A 22,094-nucleotide genomic window follows, 5' to 3' on the forward strand; every position below is an offset into this window, starting at 1 on the left:
CCCCACAGGAGCCACTAACCCTCCAGTTACACAACAATACACACAACAATACACACAACAATACAACGCTCCAAAATCTGCTCCTGCTGCCTCTGTGCTCATTCATATGTTAATCCAATATCCTGGCCATATCAAATTGCTGTCAGGAGGAATGCTGACATCAGCACTAAGCAGCAGGCGAGTTCTGAAGAGAGAGAGAGAGAGAGGGAGAGAGAGGGAGAGAAGGGGGGGGGGGGGGGGTGGTTCAGGACTAACTCTTTGTGAGGACGCGTCTGCAGATAAATGAAATCAGGCAGACAAACTTTTAATGAGGTAAAGACAATGAGCAGCAGGACAATGAGCTGGCCTGAGAGGTCAGCGTGTGGAGGTTAAACTGATGACAAGGAGGCGCACACACACACACACACACAGACACACAGACACACACACACACACACACACACACACACACACACACACACACACACACACACACACACACACACACACACACACACACGCTTTTATAGACCATAGAGAGTTATGATTGGAGCTTGTAGAACTTTATTAATCAAGCAAGTGGAGATATTTAAGAAACAAATGTAAGACTCAATGACTTGTTAATGAGGCTAATGCTAAAGTAGAAGCTGTTACTGTGTGTGATTATATATTAGACACACTGAAAAACCTGAACTTTGACAAAATAGAAATGTTTATTTCAGTCAACAGCTAACCTGGTGAACATCAGGAGCAGTTTCAGCTATGTTAAGTCTCAGACTGCTTCCTACCATCAGCCATACTCTTGTTAATACAGGTGGATTCATTATGTATCTGTTCTCATGTACACACTTTCCTGTTTATGTCATTTGATTGTTAATCAGGACATTTATTCACTGCTGTGTTCATTCTTATTATACTGAGTAAGTATTATTTCAAATTAACATCAAACTTTGTTGCATTTTAGGATAAGTGATAGAACTCAGAAAGACATCATGTAGCATGTCAGTGGTTTGGATGAATGTAGGTCATATGACATGTGTTTCTTGTGTGTATGACTGCAGCTTTTAAACACTCCCACTGACACATTGTCACTCTTTTTTTGAGTCATAAAATGTATTGATGCGGTGTGATGGACCAGCCACCTGTCCAGAGTGTCACCTGGGATTGGCTCCAGCCCCCATCGACCCTCTGGAGCAGAGGTGTCAAACTCATTTTAGTTCAAAAGCCACATACAATCCAATTCAATCTCAAGTTGGCTGGACCAGTAAAACCATTGTATAATAATGTCCAAATAATATATAATATACATATTATAACTTTACTATATAAACGCTCCTGATTATTCAATATATGAATGGTTTAAATATGATATGTAGGCTATTCACTGTTTTTTCAGACAAGTGGATTCTGGTCAGGGTGGGAAAAAAAAACCAAATCTCTGAATCAGCAGAAAAATTAGAATTACTTTACTGCAATTTTCACACTTTGCACATTTCTACAGTGGACCAGATTGGACCCATTGGTGGGCCTGTCCTGGCTAGAGGTAAGATCGGGCCTAAAAAATCCAGCCCGACCCGACCCAGGCCCGCCGGTATTAAAGCCCGACCCGGCCCGAGCCCGATCAATTAACTTGATTTGCAGGCCCGAGGCCGAAAAAACCCGAAATTTTATATTTTATTTGTGAGGACTCAGGAGGAAGAGGAAAGGGAGGGGATGCGTCAGTCAGAGCCGGACAGAGCACTGCTCCGGGAAAAGGGACTGGTTGCGATTTGTGTGATCCCATTTGTGACGATGCCTGTGCATAATGATAACAAATTAAAGCCTGTCTTTTGTAACGAATTCTCCCAGTTAAACAAGACTGTAAGATGCATATTCTCTGACAAGGAGAGGAACAGCAGCAGGAGCAGGTCTCTGGGCTTCATTGTAGATCACAAGGAAGGGCATCTGAGATACACGGGGTAAAGCCTCCAGAGCGCAGCAGGTTCACTATAGTCTTCGTTACTAAAGGCGGGAACAGACTTTAAAAATCCTCCGCTGGAGACTGCGCGCACGGATGAATCTATTCATACATGTTTCTGGACCAGCTGCTGTTTGAGAAGTCAGACCTGCTGAAGTAGGTGGTCCAGGGCGGTCATCTCAGTGTAAAGTGCGTATTGTGCGGGAGTTCAGTCTCGGGTCTTGTCCTCTTGAACATCTGGCATTGAGCACTGCGTAAAGCGCGCGCGTATCCCGAGCCGTGTATTTGGTTATTACAGACTTCAGTCAGCAATGGCTCGTGAAACAGGTGCCACTGCCTCTGTGGCTCCTGTTTAGTAGTTAAATAGCAATTACCATACAGCGCCTTCTCTGTTTTATCCAAATGATTTATTTTATAACAAGCATTCCTTTGTTTAATATTCATACATCGTTTTAGTACACATAATACATAAATATATATTTATTAAAAAAAAGTTAGCGAGAGAGAAGCCCGGCCCGACCCGACCAGAACGTAATAATTGACATTTTGGGCCCGACCTGGCCCGAAAATCGGGCCGGGTCGGGCTCGGACTCGGGCTCGGACTCGGACTCGGGCTCGGACTCGGGCTTAAGATCTTACCTCTAGTCCTGGCCCGCGGGCCTTATGTCTGACATCCCTGCTCTAGAGCATAAGCAGTATGGAACATGAATGAAAATGTAAATACAAAAAGATGACAACAACAAAACTCTGTGACTTCTATTTAGGATAAATATGTATCCCATCATACTTTAGGTTCAGTATAATGTTGCCACAGCATTCATTTCTATATTTCTGTATGTGTGTATATTGGTAAGAAATGTGTACATTGTGGTTGGACTGCTGTAGGACTGTCAGTGGTTTGTGCAGCACTGTAGAGTGGACGCCTCAACTTAATTACACAAATTTCCACTTCCCTTCTTTGGCAGCCTCCCAGCTGGTGGTGCCCTAAACTAGCCGCCTAGCTCGCCTATGCATAAAAACAGCCCTGCCCTAACTGTGAAAATACATGAGTGTGTGTGTGTGTGACATTTGTGCTGTGTACTACACACTCATTTGCTGGCACTTGGATAATTAGTCTATTTGATCAAACCTTCTGGAAAAAGACACTAGTTGCTTTGGCAGTAAAAACTACACAAACACACTCGAAATGCCAACACACACACACACACATAGACACACACACAGGGTTTGTGCGACGGTGAACGGAGGAGCGTGAGGTAACAGGGATCATGAGACATGCAGAGAGATGAGCTGGATGACAAAGCTTTAAATATTCTGCGTTGTTGGAGGAATCAAACAAGCTCTCTTTTTCTCTCTCACACACACACACACACACACACACACACACACACACACACACACACACACACACACACTGCACTGAAACACTCCACCACTGCACAGTTACACGCTGCCCTGTTGTCATTGAGTTTGAACTATAGCTGCTTTACCTCTGCTTATGACTACATTACATTAACCAATTTGAAAACCTTCCTGGGCTTTACTATCCATTTTCTAACATAATAAGTATATACTACAGCACTTACTCTCACACTGAGAACCCTTTGTGATTTGACCTAACTTGTTAGCACTAAAAAAACTACCATCAAGTTTTCCAGTTAGCACTTCACAAAAAATAACAGTCCTGTTCTGTATTATCCATGATGTTTACCACCGCTCTCTGATCTCTGCTGTACTGTACTGTATGTCCTGCTGTTGCTATGTTTAACTGCAGCAGACTTGTCTGGACTTGCCTGTGTTCAGATGGAGACGTTTAACCCACAAAGATCTTGAGCTTGTGGGAAGTGGTGTTTGTTAAAAGTGGCTTAAAATGGATAAAGATGGAAATAAGTATTTTTTTAAATGACAATCCTTATCTGAAGTGAACCACCCAACATACTATTGAGTGAGAGTATATTCCAGGGCTTAATACAAGTTTTTTTTTCCCATTTCTGGAATAAAACATGGCAATTCTGGTTTCACTTTGGCTTTCTATGACAATTATTCAGGATTTGGTAACACGTCATGATAACTACGATATATAATCGCAATAAATGATATTATTGTCATTTGAAGTTCATTTTATACCACTGATATAATGATAATATAATAGTATAATAATGTAAGGGGGGTGGAGGGTGGGATTGTAGAGTGGGTGCTACACTTATGGTTGGGGACAGAGTTATTTACCTTTAATTCATACACAGTGAGGAATGGAGGACACTACTTGTTTAGTCAATGTGACATGAATAGCCTCTTAGCTGCTAATGTGAAGTGTGGTGATACTGAGGTCAAAAAAATGATCAAGCTCATGTCCATGTATCATATGATAAGTCCATATATACACATGATGATGTTGATAATTACAATATTGTATAATAAGTTGATAGTTATTGTGACAGGACTAGTTACTGGAGCTAACAGTAAGTTAAAAACTAAAGGTCCCAGAGTTCCATAGTAAGTGACATGTGTATGAGCCACTAAGGAAAGTAAACAACCCTTACACTTACATTGTGCTCGTGTTTTAAAGTGCATTAGACAAAGAAAGAAAGTATGCACCAAGACTGGAGCTAAGAATGGTTTAAATCAAATACAGTGACAAGAATGATGTAAAACCAATGACTTGGATTTACAATGTTATATAAATGTTAACAATATATTTTTCTATGATTAAATCCAGGTACACACAGGCTAACAGTGTAACCAGCAGACCTGAGTCTACACCCAGTACATTTACTCTAATAATTTCATTATAGTCAGAGTTTGCTATTTTCAGCTTTTGATCCAAAGACTTCATTTTTTTCTGTCATGTGAACACCTTAACCAAGTTATCTTACTCACATTAAGAATGTAATTGAAGTAAGCGTAACTCGTTTAACAGAGCTGAATTACTCTTAATCTTTTCATTATGCGTGTGCTCAGCAGTCAGGTTTCTTTCAGTGTTCATACTTCAGCCTCAAACTCACAGACTGAACCAGCTGCAAAGTGATGGAATTAAAAGAAAGAGTCGTGGCTCACAGCGGAGGGAAAATACAGCTTGTCAAAAACTGTCAACATTTTTAGGTTCCACAAAGGTACGATCGAGTGTAGAGTTGATCTACTGGATCACATTCAGACACAGACTTTCTATTGATTTAAAGTCAGTGTAAAGTAAGAATAAATATGTGTTCTGAGTTTGACATACCACAGAAAAGTGTGTTGTTAACCACCCTGCCAAATTTGAATGATTAAAAAAAAAATCACTACATATATGAAATTAGGCTTCAAAGTTGTATAAAAAATCAGTCTCTTTCTCTGCTCCCAAACGTTGTGAGAGTTCCTGCCGAGATTACTGAAACCCCGCCCCCTAAGTGTCACCTGTCAATCAAAGTCACCACCTCTACCAGAAACATGGACGCTACATCTGAGAGCTTTCTGCTGCTAACTCAGCTGCTAGCTTGACGGCTAACTGGCTAACTGTAGACTGTAGTAGTAGTAGTGTGCGCTGAATGTATTTATACCTCTACAGGAGCAGGGGCGGGTTCATGATTTTCAGACCCGCCCACTAAATCCTGAACACAGAAATCTTGAAACACAGTGTGTGAAGCCTAGCTCCACAATTCAAATCTAAATGGTTGAAATGCTTTTTACACCTTTTTTAGAAATACATTTATGATCTATTTAAGTGTGTTTAGAAGACATTTTTTACATGGTCTTTAAACACAGCCAGAACTGGATGAATCCTATTTGCAGGATAGAGACTAAACAAAAATGGTATGTGATGTCCATTCGTAGACCTCTTCTGCTCAACATCTTCCATGCTGCCAAAGAAGAACAATTATATGTTAGCACTCACAATGAATCACTAGTGCTAAATAGTCCTTTTGGACTGTACCTATAGAGCTCTTTTCTAGTCTTAAGACCACTCAAAGCACTTTTACACTACATTCATACACTGATGACAGGAGCTAACACACAGGGTGCTAACCTGCTCACATTCACACACTACTGGTGCAGCCATTGGGAGCAATTTGGGGTCCAGTATGTTGCCCAGGGACACATGGACACGTGGATGGAGGAGCCGGGAATTTAACTGCCGAACTTCCAATTAGTCGACAACACCCTCTATCTTCTGAGCCACAGCCGCCCCTAAAGGGCTACTGAGGGGCTCAGATCCCAGTTTTAACCTCCATGATAAGACAATCACAACATCCTACAATTAGAAAGACTTCGGCAAATTGTTTTTTGAATCCATCAACCGTAAGAGAGAAAGATGACTACAAACACAGTTGCTAAAAGAACAAAAGATGATGAAAAAGATGAAGTAAAAAGGTGGAATACTTTGAAAATAAATCTGGGCAGAACATACAGATTTATCAGGTAAAATAAAGCACAGAGGGGATGATGAGGTGGATATTATCAGATCACTACTCCGACACACTGCACATTGATGCAGTGCTCTGCTTGCCCATGGTAAAAAGTTCTGTAAGTAAAAGATAATGGTTGGAGATAACTGAATTTACTTCTTCCAGGACTTCTTAAGCTAGATACAAAGAGAAAGAAGCAGGTATGCCTCAATGAGAAAACAGCTGAAAGGAAAAAAAAGAGTGGAATCACATATAATATATCCAGTCAGACTGAAGGATTTCAGACATGGTGAGTCTACAACCTGTGACTACCTGGATGATGTAGACGAGCACCTATGGGAGCAGGGGATCATTTCTACCACTGACCTGAGGCTATACTGTGACACAGGGCCTATCCAACCTATTCCACAAAGCACACAACTAGAGGAATGGTCCTACCTCAAAGACCTTAAGGTATGAGTGTAAAAGTGATTGTTACACCTGTTATCTACATCTGCTCGGTCAGTGAAACTAAAGGAACATTTTAGACTAAATCAGGCTTGGAAGAGCTATTCTAAATGACTCTGAACTCATTATTTCCAATGAACCCAATCATAAACTTTGTACACTGACAGCTAACTGAAGAGGGGTCTGAAGCAAAATGTGATCTTCATTTAAAATAATGTTGAGTGTTGTGTTCTGATAAGGAGATTATTTGTTGGTATATCCCCTTTTCTACAAGTGAACACAGTTCTCTGGGGTCTTAATAAAATCTATCTATGCTTTGGTGAAAATACAGCAAGGATCAAGCAGCACAGCAGCTTTGTTCAGAATGGCAAGTTTGACTGCCTGTCCCGCCCACTTCACTTCCCCCCATCCCCTTTCGCAGGATGTGCTGGTTACTATGGCAACTGTTGAGCAGTGTGAATCCCGCAGAAAAAATATGACAATGCTTCAGCTAAAAGCTAAATTTAACTAAAAATGGAGCAATGGAAGTTGGTGGCCAGTTGGAGAAAGACTTTAAATTGGACCAGAACAAAATGACAGTAACCATACCTAACTATTGTACCAGGTATATCACTGTAATTATGGAACTTTAGAGAACTCAGTGAAGCAAGATCTGACTAGGTGTAAAATTGTACCCCTTCACTTACTGGTCTAATCAAAAGCTCCTGCACAGCTAAAACCAATCATAATATGGATGAATAATGAGACAAGCCACAAATAGAAACTCATAGAGTCCAATTATAAAAAAGCACAGATCAAAATACATAACTAGTGTAGCTGAAGAAGAATATGTAAAATAACCAAAGTCAAGGAAAACTAGATGACCTGATTCACCTACGCCATCATTTAGAAAACACAACTGGACAAATCTACCAAATACTTATGTGAATATCTATGACCTTAAAACAACTGTACTACATAATGAATGAAATCAGAACTTCAAAACTATGTTTCCTTTACATAAGATCACACTGTTGGCAGGATTAAGCTCGGAAGATGTATAGAAGTTACTTAAGAACACCATCAACCATATCCAAGTATACACAAAACTAATCCAGTTGCTGGAGGGAATGTGGGGGAAATGACTTGCTGACCATACACATATATTATTTACATATAAATAAATACAAATCTACTGGTCAGATATTTTACATATAATAGAACAGATGTCCAGGAAAGTGGGGGATCTGTAGAAACACAACATACTGTTAAGAACATGTCTTAAAAGCCTATAAAGGAAAGAATTACATCTTTTTTTGTTTACTGAGAAGCAGCAGAACTCAAGCAAATAACATTGGAAAAAATGGGAAAGTCATTAGTAAGATAAACATGTGGCTAGAAGCAGTAGAGAACATATATATATAGGAAAGAAAGGGTAACATACTGTAGTAGCAGCAGGAGGCCTCCTGCTGTCATGAAACATCAAAGCCTAACTTTGCTCTTTTTCCTTTTTTTCCGTGTATGTGTACACATGTGGATATATGACTGTATAGCTTATGTATGCAGGGGTGGAAGGGCTACCGATACTATTACTAATTACATGTTCAAAATACACACAGTAACCTAATCCAAGTGTCACAATAATCAAGTGATGTAACTGAACTACTTTCTGAGAAAAGAAATATCAATAAGATGACTTCTACTTAAGTGTATTTTGTAAGAAAACAGACAAATGTAACATGAAGCACAATAAGGCAGTAGCTTATAGACCTCCAATGAAAGTGCACAACACATGATGTGCATTACAAAGAGCATTCTCAGGGAAAGCCTCTGACAAAACAGAGCATGGCCCACTGGCTGTTTGAAGCTACTACACAGACATACTGTATGTCTCAGCGGGGAGAAGAACCCCACCAGGTGTTCCTGCCCACTCTATGAGAATTTTGTCCTCCACAGCTCTTCTCAGAGGAATGGCAGTGACAGACATACAGCTTTACTGTGTTCTTTTATTAAGACCTATCTGTGTGATATGTCTGAGTATTCTTGAATGTGCTGGGCATTCAGTGACACAGTCAGCTCTGTGCACGTTAAACATACACACACACACATCTTGGTGGAGGATGCTGTGTGTGCTATAAGCTGTCATATACCCAAATTCTCTTTAAACTCTTTGGGACTGCCACAGTGTGTAATGACTGTCCCTGCCTGCCCTGAAGTGTGAAGTGTGTGTACATGTGCCTGCATCATGTGACATCATCCTGTCCTCACACCACTGTGGATCAGTGAGTTATTTTGCTCTCTTTCCTGCTCTGTTTACATTTGGGACTTTTACAGTGCATGGTAGTTTTGAAATAGTAATTATCACGGGATCATCTGCTTAGGACTGTTTTTGTTTACTCGTTCTGTTCATCTGCATTTTCACTAAAGCTCCTGTCATTGCCACCCTCTGCCCTGCAATCACATCACCTCATTCTCCTCACCTGAGCTTCCCCCGCCCAGATCTAGCTGCTCCCTGCCCTGCAATCACCTCATTCCCCTCACCCCTTCTTCCACCCATGACTGTCATCAACCTCCCTCTAGCTCTCACTCTCTCTTTTATATTCATTCTTTTCTCATTTACTCTCTGTCAGATTGTACAACTCTGTCAGATTGTAACCCTAACCCTGCTCTCATCCTGCCTGAAACTTGGCAGGTAGCTGGTAAGCAGACAGTTGGACAGTGACACATTTAGATTGTTTTGTCTCTTGCATATTTGATTAGAAATGAAACAATGGCTGAAATTAAAGTTTAATGTGTTTTGACCAGTTGACAAGTGTGTCATTCACCAAAAATCTGACTAAAAGCAAAAATACAGTTTGCAGTTCGGGTCTAGCCTAGAATCATCACGGAGTATTTAAATGTCCTCTGGGATAAAGGACTTCAGCCAGTCAAAGACTGCAAACAGTCTGGCATTATATAAATATTGGATATCATAACTAAAGTTTGTTTTATTTGGTCAACTGATCTTTGGTCCACTAAAATTGGACCATTTCATTTACAAGTAAAAACTGAAGCTACAATCCCTCCTCCGTTCATTTGTGGACATAAATGTAAGGTCAAGAGGAAAGATTAACCTCACAGTCACAGTCCAAGTCAGCATTTCCAAGCCAGTGGCTGAAAATACAGATAAATTACAACAGAACTAATATGTCACTGTGAAACGAGTCTTTCTTCAACAAGAAATAATTCCTTTATTAAACCTGAACCTTGCTGATACATAGCTTAGTGTTACATATGTGGCTGCAATGTATTGTAGTGTATCAGTGCTTGTTCAAATAATACTAAAGAGACATTTAAATCACAATAAGAAGATTCTGTCTGTCATGTGTCTGTATATCAACTCTCTGACCTCACAGACAACTCGACCCATTGCCCCAACTGGCACTGTCCATATGGCCTGGAGGACGTTAAGCGTGTGTGTGTATGTGTGTATGCATGTGTGTTGAGCTGGGGCTGAAGCCAACCAAGCGGCAGGTATAACCGTCTAACACACATGTTGTCTAACACAGCTTTGATCCCTTCTCCCCTGAGATATCTGTCTCATTAACCAGACAGCCACAGTGACCTACAGCCCCACATAACAAGCTCAGTCACACTCTGTGCCTGATTTTAAATAGATACATTTAATTGGACGTTTTCCCTATGGTTTACACTCAAATCCCCATTTTGGCAAAGTGTAAATAAAAAAAGGCTCTCAAACCTATGTGGCAATGGCAAAATCACACCATGACTTCTTATTAAAAAGTGAGCAAATATATGAAGGAGAACAACACAACACAAAACAGACATCCAGTTCTACAATATTAAACCCCCTAAAGAGGAAAAAAATGCTGACACAGCAACACAAGTATTGGAGCTGCTCTAAATAAAATATCCTCAGGAAATGGACTGTTATGAGACATGGACCCCATTTCCACCTGGTATTAACATATGGTCTGTATCTGGACATCTTATCTGGATAAGGAAAAACACATGTTATCGCAGGTACGAATACACGCATACCTCACTGCAATCAAAAAACACAAAAGATACGAAAAAAAAAAGATGGCTGTGTTCAGACACCTTTGAGAGCGCTGCTTTAGGACATATGAGCACAGCGCACTTTTGAGGTTGGATTTGACTCGAATGACCAGTTTATACAGTTTTTTGAGGGATCACTGAGACGGTCACCATGGCAATTCCAATAATTATGGGGGTACATCTTGGCGAAGGTGAAAGAAAAAAGTTCAGTGAGGTCAAAGCTGGTGTTGGGAACATGCCCATCTTTGCACTACTTGCACGTGTCCAACACTTAGAGAGCAGGATGGATGATCTTAGGGCAAAGGACTAGATTCCAATAGGAGATGGAGGACTGTGGCATCTTTTGTCTTCTGGCTGGTACATGGCTCAAACCCCCCAGTTGCCGGATTGTGCCACCTGACCATCAACAACTCCTTCGTCTCTAACGTCCAGCAGGTGTAATCTGTCTCATGATGAACAATTGATATAATCCTAGGCTCGCTAAAAGAAACTTCCCCACCCCTCCTCACATGATATGGAACATTTAATGATCTCATACCATCCTTCTGCCTTCTTCTAGAGTTCACTTTGGTCCGCTGCTGGCAGATGCAGAGGCAGTATTGTCAGAGCTGCATGGTGTTCTGTGGCAGCACCAGACAGGTACCCCATTAATGTCCACATAGTGACAGGGGTTTTTAATAAGGCAAACTTTAAAAAGTTCCGCCACTCTTCTTAAAAACATTTCATATCTGACCAGAGAGGGCAGGAGTTCACTTCCACCATTCAACAAGTCTGATCGCACCATCTTCCTCATACCGGTATATGAACAAAGGAATTATTGGTACTGGAAGCTGTGCTGAAGAGAGAAGTCAGTATGGCGTAGTCTCAAAACATGTGCATTCTAAAAACCAGGCGGGTGCACGTGATACAAACGCACAGCACAGTATCCACGAGTGGAAAGGCATCTTCATGACGCCAGCACCTTCAGACAGCACAGCAAAGTGTTGGGTGCCCAAAAAGCAGTAAGATATCGTAATGTTCCAAAATGATTTAGGTAATACTTTATAATAAGGGTACAAATGAGATACTTCAGTAATGCTTATCTAATGCATGACTCATGATGATTTAATGCATGAATTAATGCATATAATGAATTCCTGTTGTTCATCATTAACAAATGATCAAGTCACTACTTGCCACTTTGTAGAAAGGTCTGGATGTGGAGCTAAAATAAAGTACAAACATACGTTGGTTCAATAAGACATACACAAAAAGAGGTATAAGGTATATATGTGTTTAAGTTTTATGTGATTGACTTTGAGTGGATATTGGGGTTGTACATAGAATTGGGATAATTAATTATATATGAGTTTATGAATGAGTTTATGGGGGGTAGGAAATAATAAGTGTGTACTTCATATTACTTTTAAAACATGCAATATTTAACTTGTGTTGTTTATGAAAATATGTTTAGTAAGACTGTTGCCAGGATTTAATGTTTATTTCATTTTATTAATAATGCTTGCTATGTTTTTATCTTTTTTATTCTATATGTTTGAAATAAAATGGATTTAACTATAAACTATGCAATTATATTCTTAATTCTGCAGTCATCTATTAGCTAGCTCAGTTTCTGTATTTCAGTTACATTTGGACATTTACATTGTGGATATATGACTTACTATATCTCTATTTAAAAACACATAGGAGCAGCATTTGTCGAGTGTGCTCTCCCAGAGATCTAAGAAACTCAAAGCTGAGACAGAGAGAGCAGAGGCACTGCTTGCAGCTGAGAAACAGCATTCTGAGACTGAGCTGTTAGCATTGAAGGCTGAGATGGCAGCCTTAAGAGAGGAAAGCCAAAAACAGAGTAGAGGAGGAAGAACTGGTGAAAGAGATCAGAGAACTGGAGGCGGCTCTGTACATGTAGACTGTTGCTGTTTAACTCACCAGAGAGACCACAATTAACCCCCAGACTCACCTTAAATCTGCAGTGTGGACTTTTACATATAATGAATGTCTGTCTCTTGCCAAAGGAGTTAACAGAATGCTGATTCACCACCAGATAAATCTCTGTGTATTTCACAGTATACAGAGTTTTTAAATCTCATGTTGGGCGTGACATTCCTATACTGGCTGTTTGGCCGTTAATCATGTGGCTCTTTTGGACTTTCCAAATGTTATCAGAGCAAACCGATCAAATTCTCATTTTGCGGGGGTTGTGTGACGGTTAAAACAATTGATCCACCGTTTTACAGCCGCAACAACAGGTTAGGACCAGCGGTGTACTGGCCATCAGCCAAACTGGAATAAATCCCTGGAACAAATCCCACTGGTGTTCTGTCGTGCAACTTGAGCTGTGTGAATCTCAGATGGACTGATCTGATACATCACGACATCACTGCAGTTTCATCCCGGAGTGGAGACAGATTACAGATTAAACTCAAGTATAATCACTACCAAATTTTATATTTCACAATCACTTACAATCATTTTAATAAAGTCTAAATTACAGCTGCAAGTTTACGCATCCACATTTCCAGCATTAAAACTTTAGTGTGGAAGTCTAAACACTAAACACCACTTCATTGGTGTATAACAGTAACTTTAGATTATTATTACATCTTTTTTGCTGTTTATTCAATTTAGGTAACATAAGAGCTGTTTGAGTTATATATCAGCTGATTTAAAAGTCTCTCTTCAGGAATATGCAAAATACGATTGGGTTATCACAACTGGCTCAACTTTACAGGTACTCTGCCCTGCGTCATCCTTGAGCCAATGGCATCGCTCTCCTCATCCTACTCTCTTCATAGGCACCACCCACCACTGGGACATCAGCCTGAATTGATTGGCTTCTGCAGGTTGTCAAATGGGCCCTCCCCTTCCTCAATGTTTTGTTGAATTATGTCCATGAAATCTCCAGCGGGCTCGACGGTTCCAGAGTCCTGGAACTGCCACCACCATTTGCTACCTGTCTACCTAACTTCCTATCTGGAGTCATACAACATACATACGTACATCCACAGTGGAAAACATGGACAGCACCACTCATAAAGTCAATCCGTAGGGTTGTGAGATGATTAACACAGTAGGAATGCAGAAAAAAAGAAACAAGGGTCCCAAGGAGTTCAGATTCAGATCACATGTTCATACCAGGTGTAAATGGGACCCTGAAGCTATTACAGTGAATATGCTGCTTCCATAAATAATAATTCTGTAATAATATTTACCTCCCAGTGGCTGAAGACCAGCTGTGGACTGGCCAATCCGCTGGTCCTCTTGCGGATCTCGTCGGCAAATCCGAAACTCTCAGCGACAGGCAGAACGGCCTTGATAAGGAACATATCTGTCCCCTCCTTCATCTCTTCATGGAGGACTTGACCCTCTCGCTTCCCCAGGACGCCATATACTCGACCTGAGGGGAGGGAGACACAGTACACATAAAAGAACATGTTATTTTCAACAAACTGGAAGCTAGGATTCAAACTGTGCTTTTGCATAGAGGTGTCACTAACACTAGGACAAAGGTTCCTGTTGCACATGTTCAACTTTAGTGTGACTTGTGCAGGGTTTACGCCAGAGAAGTTGTAGGCCTAGTAAGGGGTGGGTGTCTGATTCTGACCCATAGACTGTATAGAAGAAATGGACATAACATCCGTGATACCAATAGTTTCAAATCTGGGCAGCGCCATCTTGAGAATTTCAGGTGCATGCTGGGAGAAATAAAAACACGGATTCTACTTATATGGGCATGAGGCTGGGCCAAGGGCGGAGCCATGGGCGGAGTGGGGAGGTTGCTATGGTTGCGAGGGCTAGAGCTCGAGGACATAGGGCAATCAAACTGTCAATCACGATGTAGACACGCCCTAATGCATACCCTGCTTTATCGTCAAATATAAAATCAAGGAGGCCAAAATTTCACAAATGAACATCATGTTGCATTGAAGAAGGCTTTAAACTAGCGATTGAGACCATAAACACATTTTGAAAACGTTTACTGAAGTTAGAAATCAAGTGAGAAGTTGGTAAATTTTTGTTGTGAAGTTTTGACCAAATCAGTCGCCCCCTGGTGGTCTTTTAATAGAATGCAATTCTAAGTTACTTCCGCATTGGCCTCATTTCAGAGGACGGGAACTCCGTGCCTGTTCTGACCAAAACATCTCACTGTGTTTTACTGGTCATAAACGGGCATATACCAATTACATTACTCTCAGTCAAAAGACTCTCCTGTTGCCCTCAGAAAGAATGACTCAGTAAATATTGGCAGTCATCATCTAAATGTTCATCTACATGTTCACTAAAGAAACAGAAATGTTATGTTATCACATATCTGAACTTCTGTCAAGATAAATGTAGACGGTGAAAAGTATTGTAGTGAACAGATGAGAACAGACAGCCGTGCTAATGCTAATGCTAATGCTAGGTGAGCAGTGACGTTGTGTCAGTCTGTTGGATTACTGCAGAGCACAGTCACATGGACACTGTGTGTGTGTCAACAAGTCAACACTGACTTTCACCCTGACCTTGTCAGGGACCAAAAACAACATCTGTAACCACGGTAACTACACAAAAGAACGATGGCAACAGCTGCACAATCAGAATGCTTAGTAAGCATAACAAATAAAAGTGCGTGACAAGTAGTGAAACTAAAAACATAGTCTGACACCATCATGATGAAGCTTTTTTGAATAAAATAGCATCTTGGTGTCAATGTTCCTCCCCTGCAGCTTAACCTGACCTTCACAATGCATTTTTACACATAACAGATTGTGGATTCAGTCTGTGATTCCCATCTCTTTCAATGGAGTCGCACTAGAAAAGAAACCCTTCATGGCCACTATGAAGACATAATAATTACAATGAACAGTATCTTTCTGTGTACATGGCACATGAGAATTGAATAAGACAGACTTGTGAACCTGTTTTAAACCCTGATATGATGCAAAAAGTACTTGGACTTGATGGGGGGGGCAGTGGAAGCTGCTCTATACATACTACATCAGGTGTCTGCCTATAGTCTTGTGAACATCACACAGACCCTCATCTCACCTCACCTCACCTCACATGTGGAAAGTGTGACTTACCCTTTAATAACACCTTACTCCAGATTTAAGAGTGGGGACAGACATAGGTCTAACACATGAACACTGTATACACACTCAGAGTAACACATAATCAGCTTGATGATGATGAGAGACAAGGTTCATACTTTGACACATTATTAAAGAGAGCATATAGACAGTGTGATGCTGATAACAGCAACAAACTCCTGCATGTGTGAACAATTATCCAGCTTAAGGGTGTAAAGCAGCAACACTGTGAACATGAACATGAACTATGTGGCCAGATAATAAACTACCACTCTATGTATTTATGAAACTAGTAAGATATGGATGAGTTCAACCTATGCAATCACATAACAATAGGTGTAATCAATGTCAAGTACAGTAAATCAGTGCACTCTCTGGTGTATGTAATTAGAGATGAATTATGTTCATAGGCTAGAACTAGTGGTGACACCTGAAGATTTCCCCCAAATTAAAATTTTATCCCAAGAGCCTCCTGTAATATGTCAGAAAGAAAAGAATGAGCTGCTTTCCAGTTTTGTTTTTTTTTGCTTTCACAGACATGAAGGAGTTCAATCTAAAGCAGCACAGCTGAATGGAACATTTAAAAATGAGGGGTTTCCATTTAAACCCACACTAATGGAATAAATCTATACGGCTTAGTTAAGTAGCTGATCTAATTGGACGCAGGCTAGAATGAGCATCAGCATCAGCAGAGGTATTAATGCTTCTCAAACACAAAGTCAAAGAGATTTTGGGATATTTTTCAGTAAATGGCTCACTTAATCTGCCCGCTCACATTCAGCTGACGAAGCAATTCTTTGTGTAACAAGCTGCTGTGGCTACTAATAAGCCCGCAGAAATTGTTTACCAAAACATTAAACTGCATTTCAAGCCTCATTTTCATCTTAATGACTTTCAGAGGACAACGATTTAGGGAGTGTTGTGGAGCATTAGTCAACACTGAGCTGTGAGGCTGAGAGCTCTGCAGGCTCACCTGTTGTTCGGGTGCTGTAATTACTACCAGTGACATTTTCAGTACATCTTGTGCCTGTAAATGAGGGTGGTGTGTGTGTGTGTGTTTGGGGGGGGGGGGATAACATGATTATACTGATTTTTTTGTTTTATTATTAAAAGTGACCCTTTTGTACTAGTGTGGACTAAGGATCTGTGACATTACATACACCTGGTAGAACATCTACTATGCTGCTTCAATGGAATGATGATATTATCTTATTAATCCTTTTGAAAGTAACACAAGCTTTAACTGGAATAACTGCTTCCAAAAATACCAGCTTCACACTGACAACCTCCTTATTTGGCTACAAAGGCTAGAAAATGATGATGGTGCAAGATGGAGTTAATTCTAACCAGGCACATTTTCTTTAAAACATGCCTTCATTGTAATGTTTATCTGTTTAGTCATCATCAAAAAATGCTTTTACTTGAGTATTCTATACACAAGGCCTGACTCCTCTGTTAGACCTGAAACTTAGTTTGCAAAATGTTGTTCTAGACAAACAGAGACCAGCAGTCCACCAGATCTGCAGTGCCTCTTTTAACAGTGGAGTTGGTGATGCGCTGTATTCTCTTACCCAGCACCTCAGCGGTGGCCATGATCTCACAGGTATACATGGCAGCCATGAGTCTCTGGGGCTGAGCCTGAAAGGCGTGACGGCACGCCTCCTTCATGGCAGCGATCAGCTGGCCCGAGACAGGCCCATAGCAGTCTAGAGAGGTAGCCTCTGGCCTCCGTCTAGCCTGGCTCGACTCTACCGCTGCACCCTCCGCCTGTGCCGATGTCTCACTGCCTCCTCCCGTTTTACTGTCTGCTAAAGCCTCATGGGATGTCAGATGTTCCTCCAAGGAGACCTGATGCTGTAGTGGAGCTGAAGACTGGATGTCCCATCTCACTACGGAAAAGCAAACTCCCATCAGGGGCTCCTCACACATGGGCCCCGACAGGGTTGCTAGCTGGAAGCCGCTGACGATGCTGTTGTCAAAGTCTCGTAGAACAGGGGCCTGAGATCCAGCCTCACCAGCTTTTTCTCCCTTGCCCAAAAACTGCCACAAAGAGGGCCGCTGGTAGCCCTCTACGCTGTTCAGCAGAATGTTAGGACCATATCTGAAAGCATTAAAGTAACATGGTGAGTACACTTTTTTTTTTTTTTTTAAGATTTTATTGGCATAGATGCCTTTATTCATCAGTAGATCGACAGGAAACATGGGAGAGAGAGGGGGGGTGACATGCAGCAAAGGACCTCCGATCGGGATTCGAACCGGGGTCGGCTGTGTATATGGCATGCGCTCTAACCACTCGCCCACCTGCGCGCCGAGTACACTTTACAAGGGATGAAAAATAAGGTGCTACGTTTTCACAATTATCTTCTTTAACTTGGTAGGAAATACTACATCTCTATTTCTACCTAAAAGCTGCATTGATTGATACTTTCTGGCCACTTGGACACAACAAGCTGTGAGCACAACATTGATATATGTTCACAAGCAGCTTTCTAGTTTGTGTTTGTGTCCACCTGATGAATAAAAGTCCAATATTCCCTCTCTTTTTAAATCTGTTTTTGTTTTTGTTTTAAGATTTATATTTATGTAACATATTTATATAATATGTCCTTTGGCTGCTAAATTCACAACTATGTTCACCACTTAGTCCATTTACTTCCAAAGGTCAGTCAACTCTATTCTATTCTCTGTTCTTCTAATCATTCATAGAATGTTACATTCTATGTGAACCAACGTCCACGTTCAGGTCTACAGTCATTGTCAGACCTGCGAGGTCCAAAGGCCCAGATACGCTCCACAGCATTCCTCCACTTCCTCCCCTGCAGTAGGCTCTCCAGCTTGGCCTTGAATTCAGTGATGGCTTCCAGGGTCCTGGGGCTGACTTCCAGATTCTTTCCCTCCCTCAGGGACATGTTGATCTGCTCCAGAGTCCGAATCAGCTCCGAACTACTCTCCAACAGACTGGTCACCTCTGACAGTGCAAAAAAATATCATTCACAAGCCTATTAGGAACGGTGGAATTAAGGCATGAGACACTTCACACCTCAGTGGCTTAAGTCTTCATTAGAGTTTCCATTGTTTAAAAAATATGTTTTTGAAAATTTGTTTTACTTCAGTGGACCTTAACCTGGTCTTCCTGACACAGTGAGGTGTTCTTTTTTTCTTCTTCACCAAAACACATAATTAACAGTATTCACCACATAGACTGGTTTATACATTTTTATACATTATGATTTTCTGAAATAAAACCCAGTAGGCCTCAAGTGGATTCATAGGAAAGAGTTTGAATACGTATGTACATTATATACGTTAGTTGAGTATCATAACACAGAGAACAGAGAAAAATACTTTCATTAGTTAAAGGGTAGTTCTGGTATTTTTTTAACCTGGACCCGATTTCCCATTATTTGGGGTCTAAGTGTTAAATGGGGACAAATAGTTTTGAAATTGGTCTGGTATTGAGCAAGATTGCTTTGGCTGGCAAATGCAAAATGGGTTGCCATGTAATCCCTGGGGGCAAGTGCGTCCACTAAAAGTGGCCACTAACAGGCTCAGATTTTTTGGGTGTGTCAGATCTAAAGTAAACATAGAGTAAGTAAACACAGTACTAGCCTCCTCCCACCCATGCTGGCTTGTGTACATGTATGAAACCGACTTTCACCAAAGTTAGACTGTAAGGACACTAAAATAACTAAGTACAATGACAGTTGAGCTCATAGGACTTGGTTTTATAATCAGCAATCATTCCTTAAGTGGGGTAGGGGTAAATGCTTCACTGGGGCTTCAGTTGGGCTTCCTTGATGTTTAATTGATAAGACCATGCAGCAACAGAGCTTCAGTAGGATCAGTCAACTCCGGCTGTGTTCTGTCAATGATTCAGTCCTGATTGTGGATTGTAAATCATAACCAACAGCAACAGAACTTCAGGAGGTTCGGTCAAATCCAGGTTTCTGCTGTCAGTGATTCAGTCTTGTTTATGTGGACTGTAAATCATAACCTGCAATTGGATTATTCCATGGACTATTAGTAGGATGATTGTGAGTCATTGACTGGACTGGCCAACTGTATTTATTTGAGCTAGAGAACGCAGAGGAGCAAAAACGAATGGAAGAGGAAAACCAAGAATGGAGGCAGAAAGGCAACAAGACCGCAAGGAAAGACAACATTCAGAGAAGCTGGAGGTGTTCCTGCAGTCACTTGCTCTCCTGATGAGTGACGAGGAAAATGTTTTCTTTAGAGTGGGACCTTTTGCTACCAGACTACAAATAGATTTACAGCATTTATCAACATTGTTGTCCTGGAGACTGTTTCACCTCCACAAAATCAACTGGAAGCTCCACACTGTAAGAAAAATGTGATGTTAAAATGCAACTGTGTGAGAAATGACAGTATGTAAGTCTATCCCTGTAAACTGCACAGTATGGTTCTTGTGATTATCCGTCTAATTTGGAAACTTGCAGACATAAACCATTTCATTTTTCTACTGAGTTACTACTTCTCTAGGATGAACAGACACTGAGCTATCCACAGCCTCAGACGTAGGGAGAGATTTAAAAAAAAATCCACTATTAGTCTGACACACTGCTAACTGGAGCATTTCATTTTTTTCCCTTCTGCCACTGTGTGCACTGCAACTCAATACAATCTGTGGTTGTTGGACCCAAGACATTAAAATGTTAACAGAAATCAGTTGTTCCACATGATTTGAACTTTTCCTTTGAATCTTTAAGGCTTCAGTATGCTTCAAACAAAGTGCTTCACTGTGCCTAAGAACCCCATCAAATGATGTGGATGTAGGGGTACGTTCGAAAACTATTGTGACTTCATGAAGTAGACAAATTGACAATGACGTCCACTTCACACAGCGATTGACCAGGTGTGTGGAGGTGTGAAAAAAAGTAAGCAGGGTTGTAACTTTGTCTTTTCACATGGACTACCAAGTACAACACCATGAATTCCTTTGAGGAGAGTCTGTCTGAAAGTATGCATCGTTAATTCTGTTGGTATGATTCATCGTGTCTTGCCCCTGTCTATGACGTTGGGGATTTTGCCCTAGTTTGCACTGAGTCCATTTATAGCCAACACTTTTGTCTTTAGACATGGTCGGATGACACAGTGTACAACCTAGTTTGTCTTGAAGCACTTTAGGCCTTTAGCCAACTTGGTGTATGTCCACATCTTACCCTGAGGCAGGGGGATTGCCTGGACGCTGACAGTGGCCAGTCTGTTGGGAGTGGTGAGGGTCACCAGACCAGTGGGATCCACATGGAAATTGTCAGATGAGCGACCCTGAGAGACCTCGTCTTTCACCTAGGAATATATAGACACATAGCAATATATCTTTGTACAGAGAAATGATAACTTGATGTTAGAGTGTTCATGAGTAGTAAATCCAACAAATCTGCTTTTTATAACTGCCCAATCCCTCTAATGACTCCACCCTGGTAAAGTCACTTTCATGACTTTACCATCTGTACATCACACCATCTGTAAAAGACATAATCTACTATGTACCTTTTACTAGAAAAGACCTAGCAGACGGAACATGCTGAACAGAAAACATAAGACACTTACATGTACTGAGTAGAGGTTAATGTGGAATACAGTTGGATGACTCACCTGGTGAATGATGGCGAGTTTTTGCTGCTTGCCCATCTCCTCGTTGACCATGTCCACCTTTGGAGGACGTACCACTGTTTCTCTAAATGGAATGATGGGTTTGGACGCAGTGATCTCAATTTTAGCAAACCTGTAAAAAGCAAGTGAAAATCTTGTTACAGATTATGCTGATCTCCATTGTCCACAACCATCTTCAAGCCAACTGGGCATTCTCCTGCGTTATATTCTTGTATTATACATATAAGTAACTTCGGATATAGTTTGAGAGTTTACAGTTATGCTAGAAGCTCTGAAAGGTTGTACTTAGGTACAGCAACAGCAAAAAACAAATTTTCACTGATTCCAACTCAACAATGTGAGAATTTGATATGTTTCTAACCATTTATCATGTAGGTTATGAATTGAATGTCTTTTGGTCTTGGATTGTTGGTCAGACAAAACAAGCAATTTGAAGACACCCGGGCATTTGTGGCAGGGCTTTTCACACAATTTTCTGACATTTTATGGACACAAAGATAAGACTATATCAATCGGTAGATGAATCAATAATGAAAATAATGCTCATATGCAGCAGTAAGGAGATCTTCACTATCTTAGTTT

General features: G+C 40.9%; 1 protein-coding gene across 1 annotated transcript in view; it reads right to left on the reverse strand.

The window, feature by feature from the left end:
* The window catches only part of efl1 (elongation factor like GTPase 1), a 124,351-nt gene that overhangs the window by 3,879 nt on the left and 98,378 nt on the right, over positions 1-22,094 (reverse strand). Inside the window, exons 18-22 of the mRNA XM_053322686.1 lie at positions 21,495-21,624; positions 21,059-21,185; positions 18,642-18,846; positions 17,450-17,979; positions 14,019-14,203 (exon numbers count right to left, since the gene is read on the reverse strand). Coding sequence (XP_053178661.1) covers positions 14,019-14,203; positions 17,450-17,979; positions 18,642-18,846; positions 21,059-21,185; positions 21,495-21,624 — 1,177 coding nt within the window. The remainder of the gene's footprint in view (positions 1-14,018; positions 14,204-17,449; positions 17,980-18,641; positions 18,847-21,058; positions 21,186-21,494; positions 21,625-22,094) is intronic.

Source organism: Scomber japonicus, chromosome 1, assembly GCF_027409825.1.
Source record: "Scomber japonicus isolate fScoJap1 chromosome 1, fScoJap1.pri, whole genome shotgun sequence".
Classification (NCBI taxonomy): domain Eukaryota; kingdom Metazoa; phylum Chordata; class Actinopteri; order Scombriformes; family Scombridae; genus Scomber; species Scomber japonicus.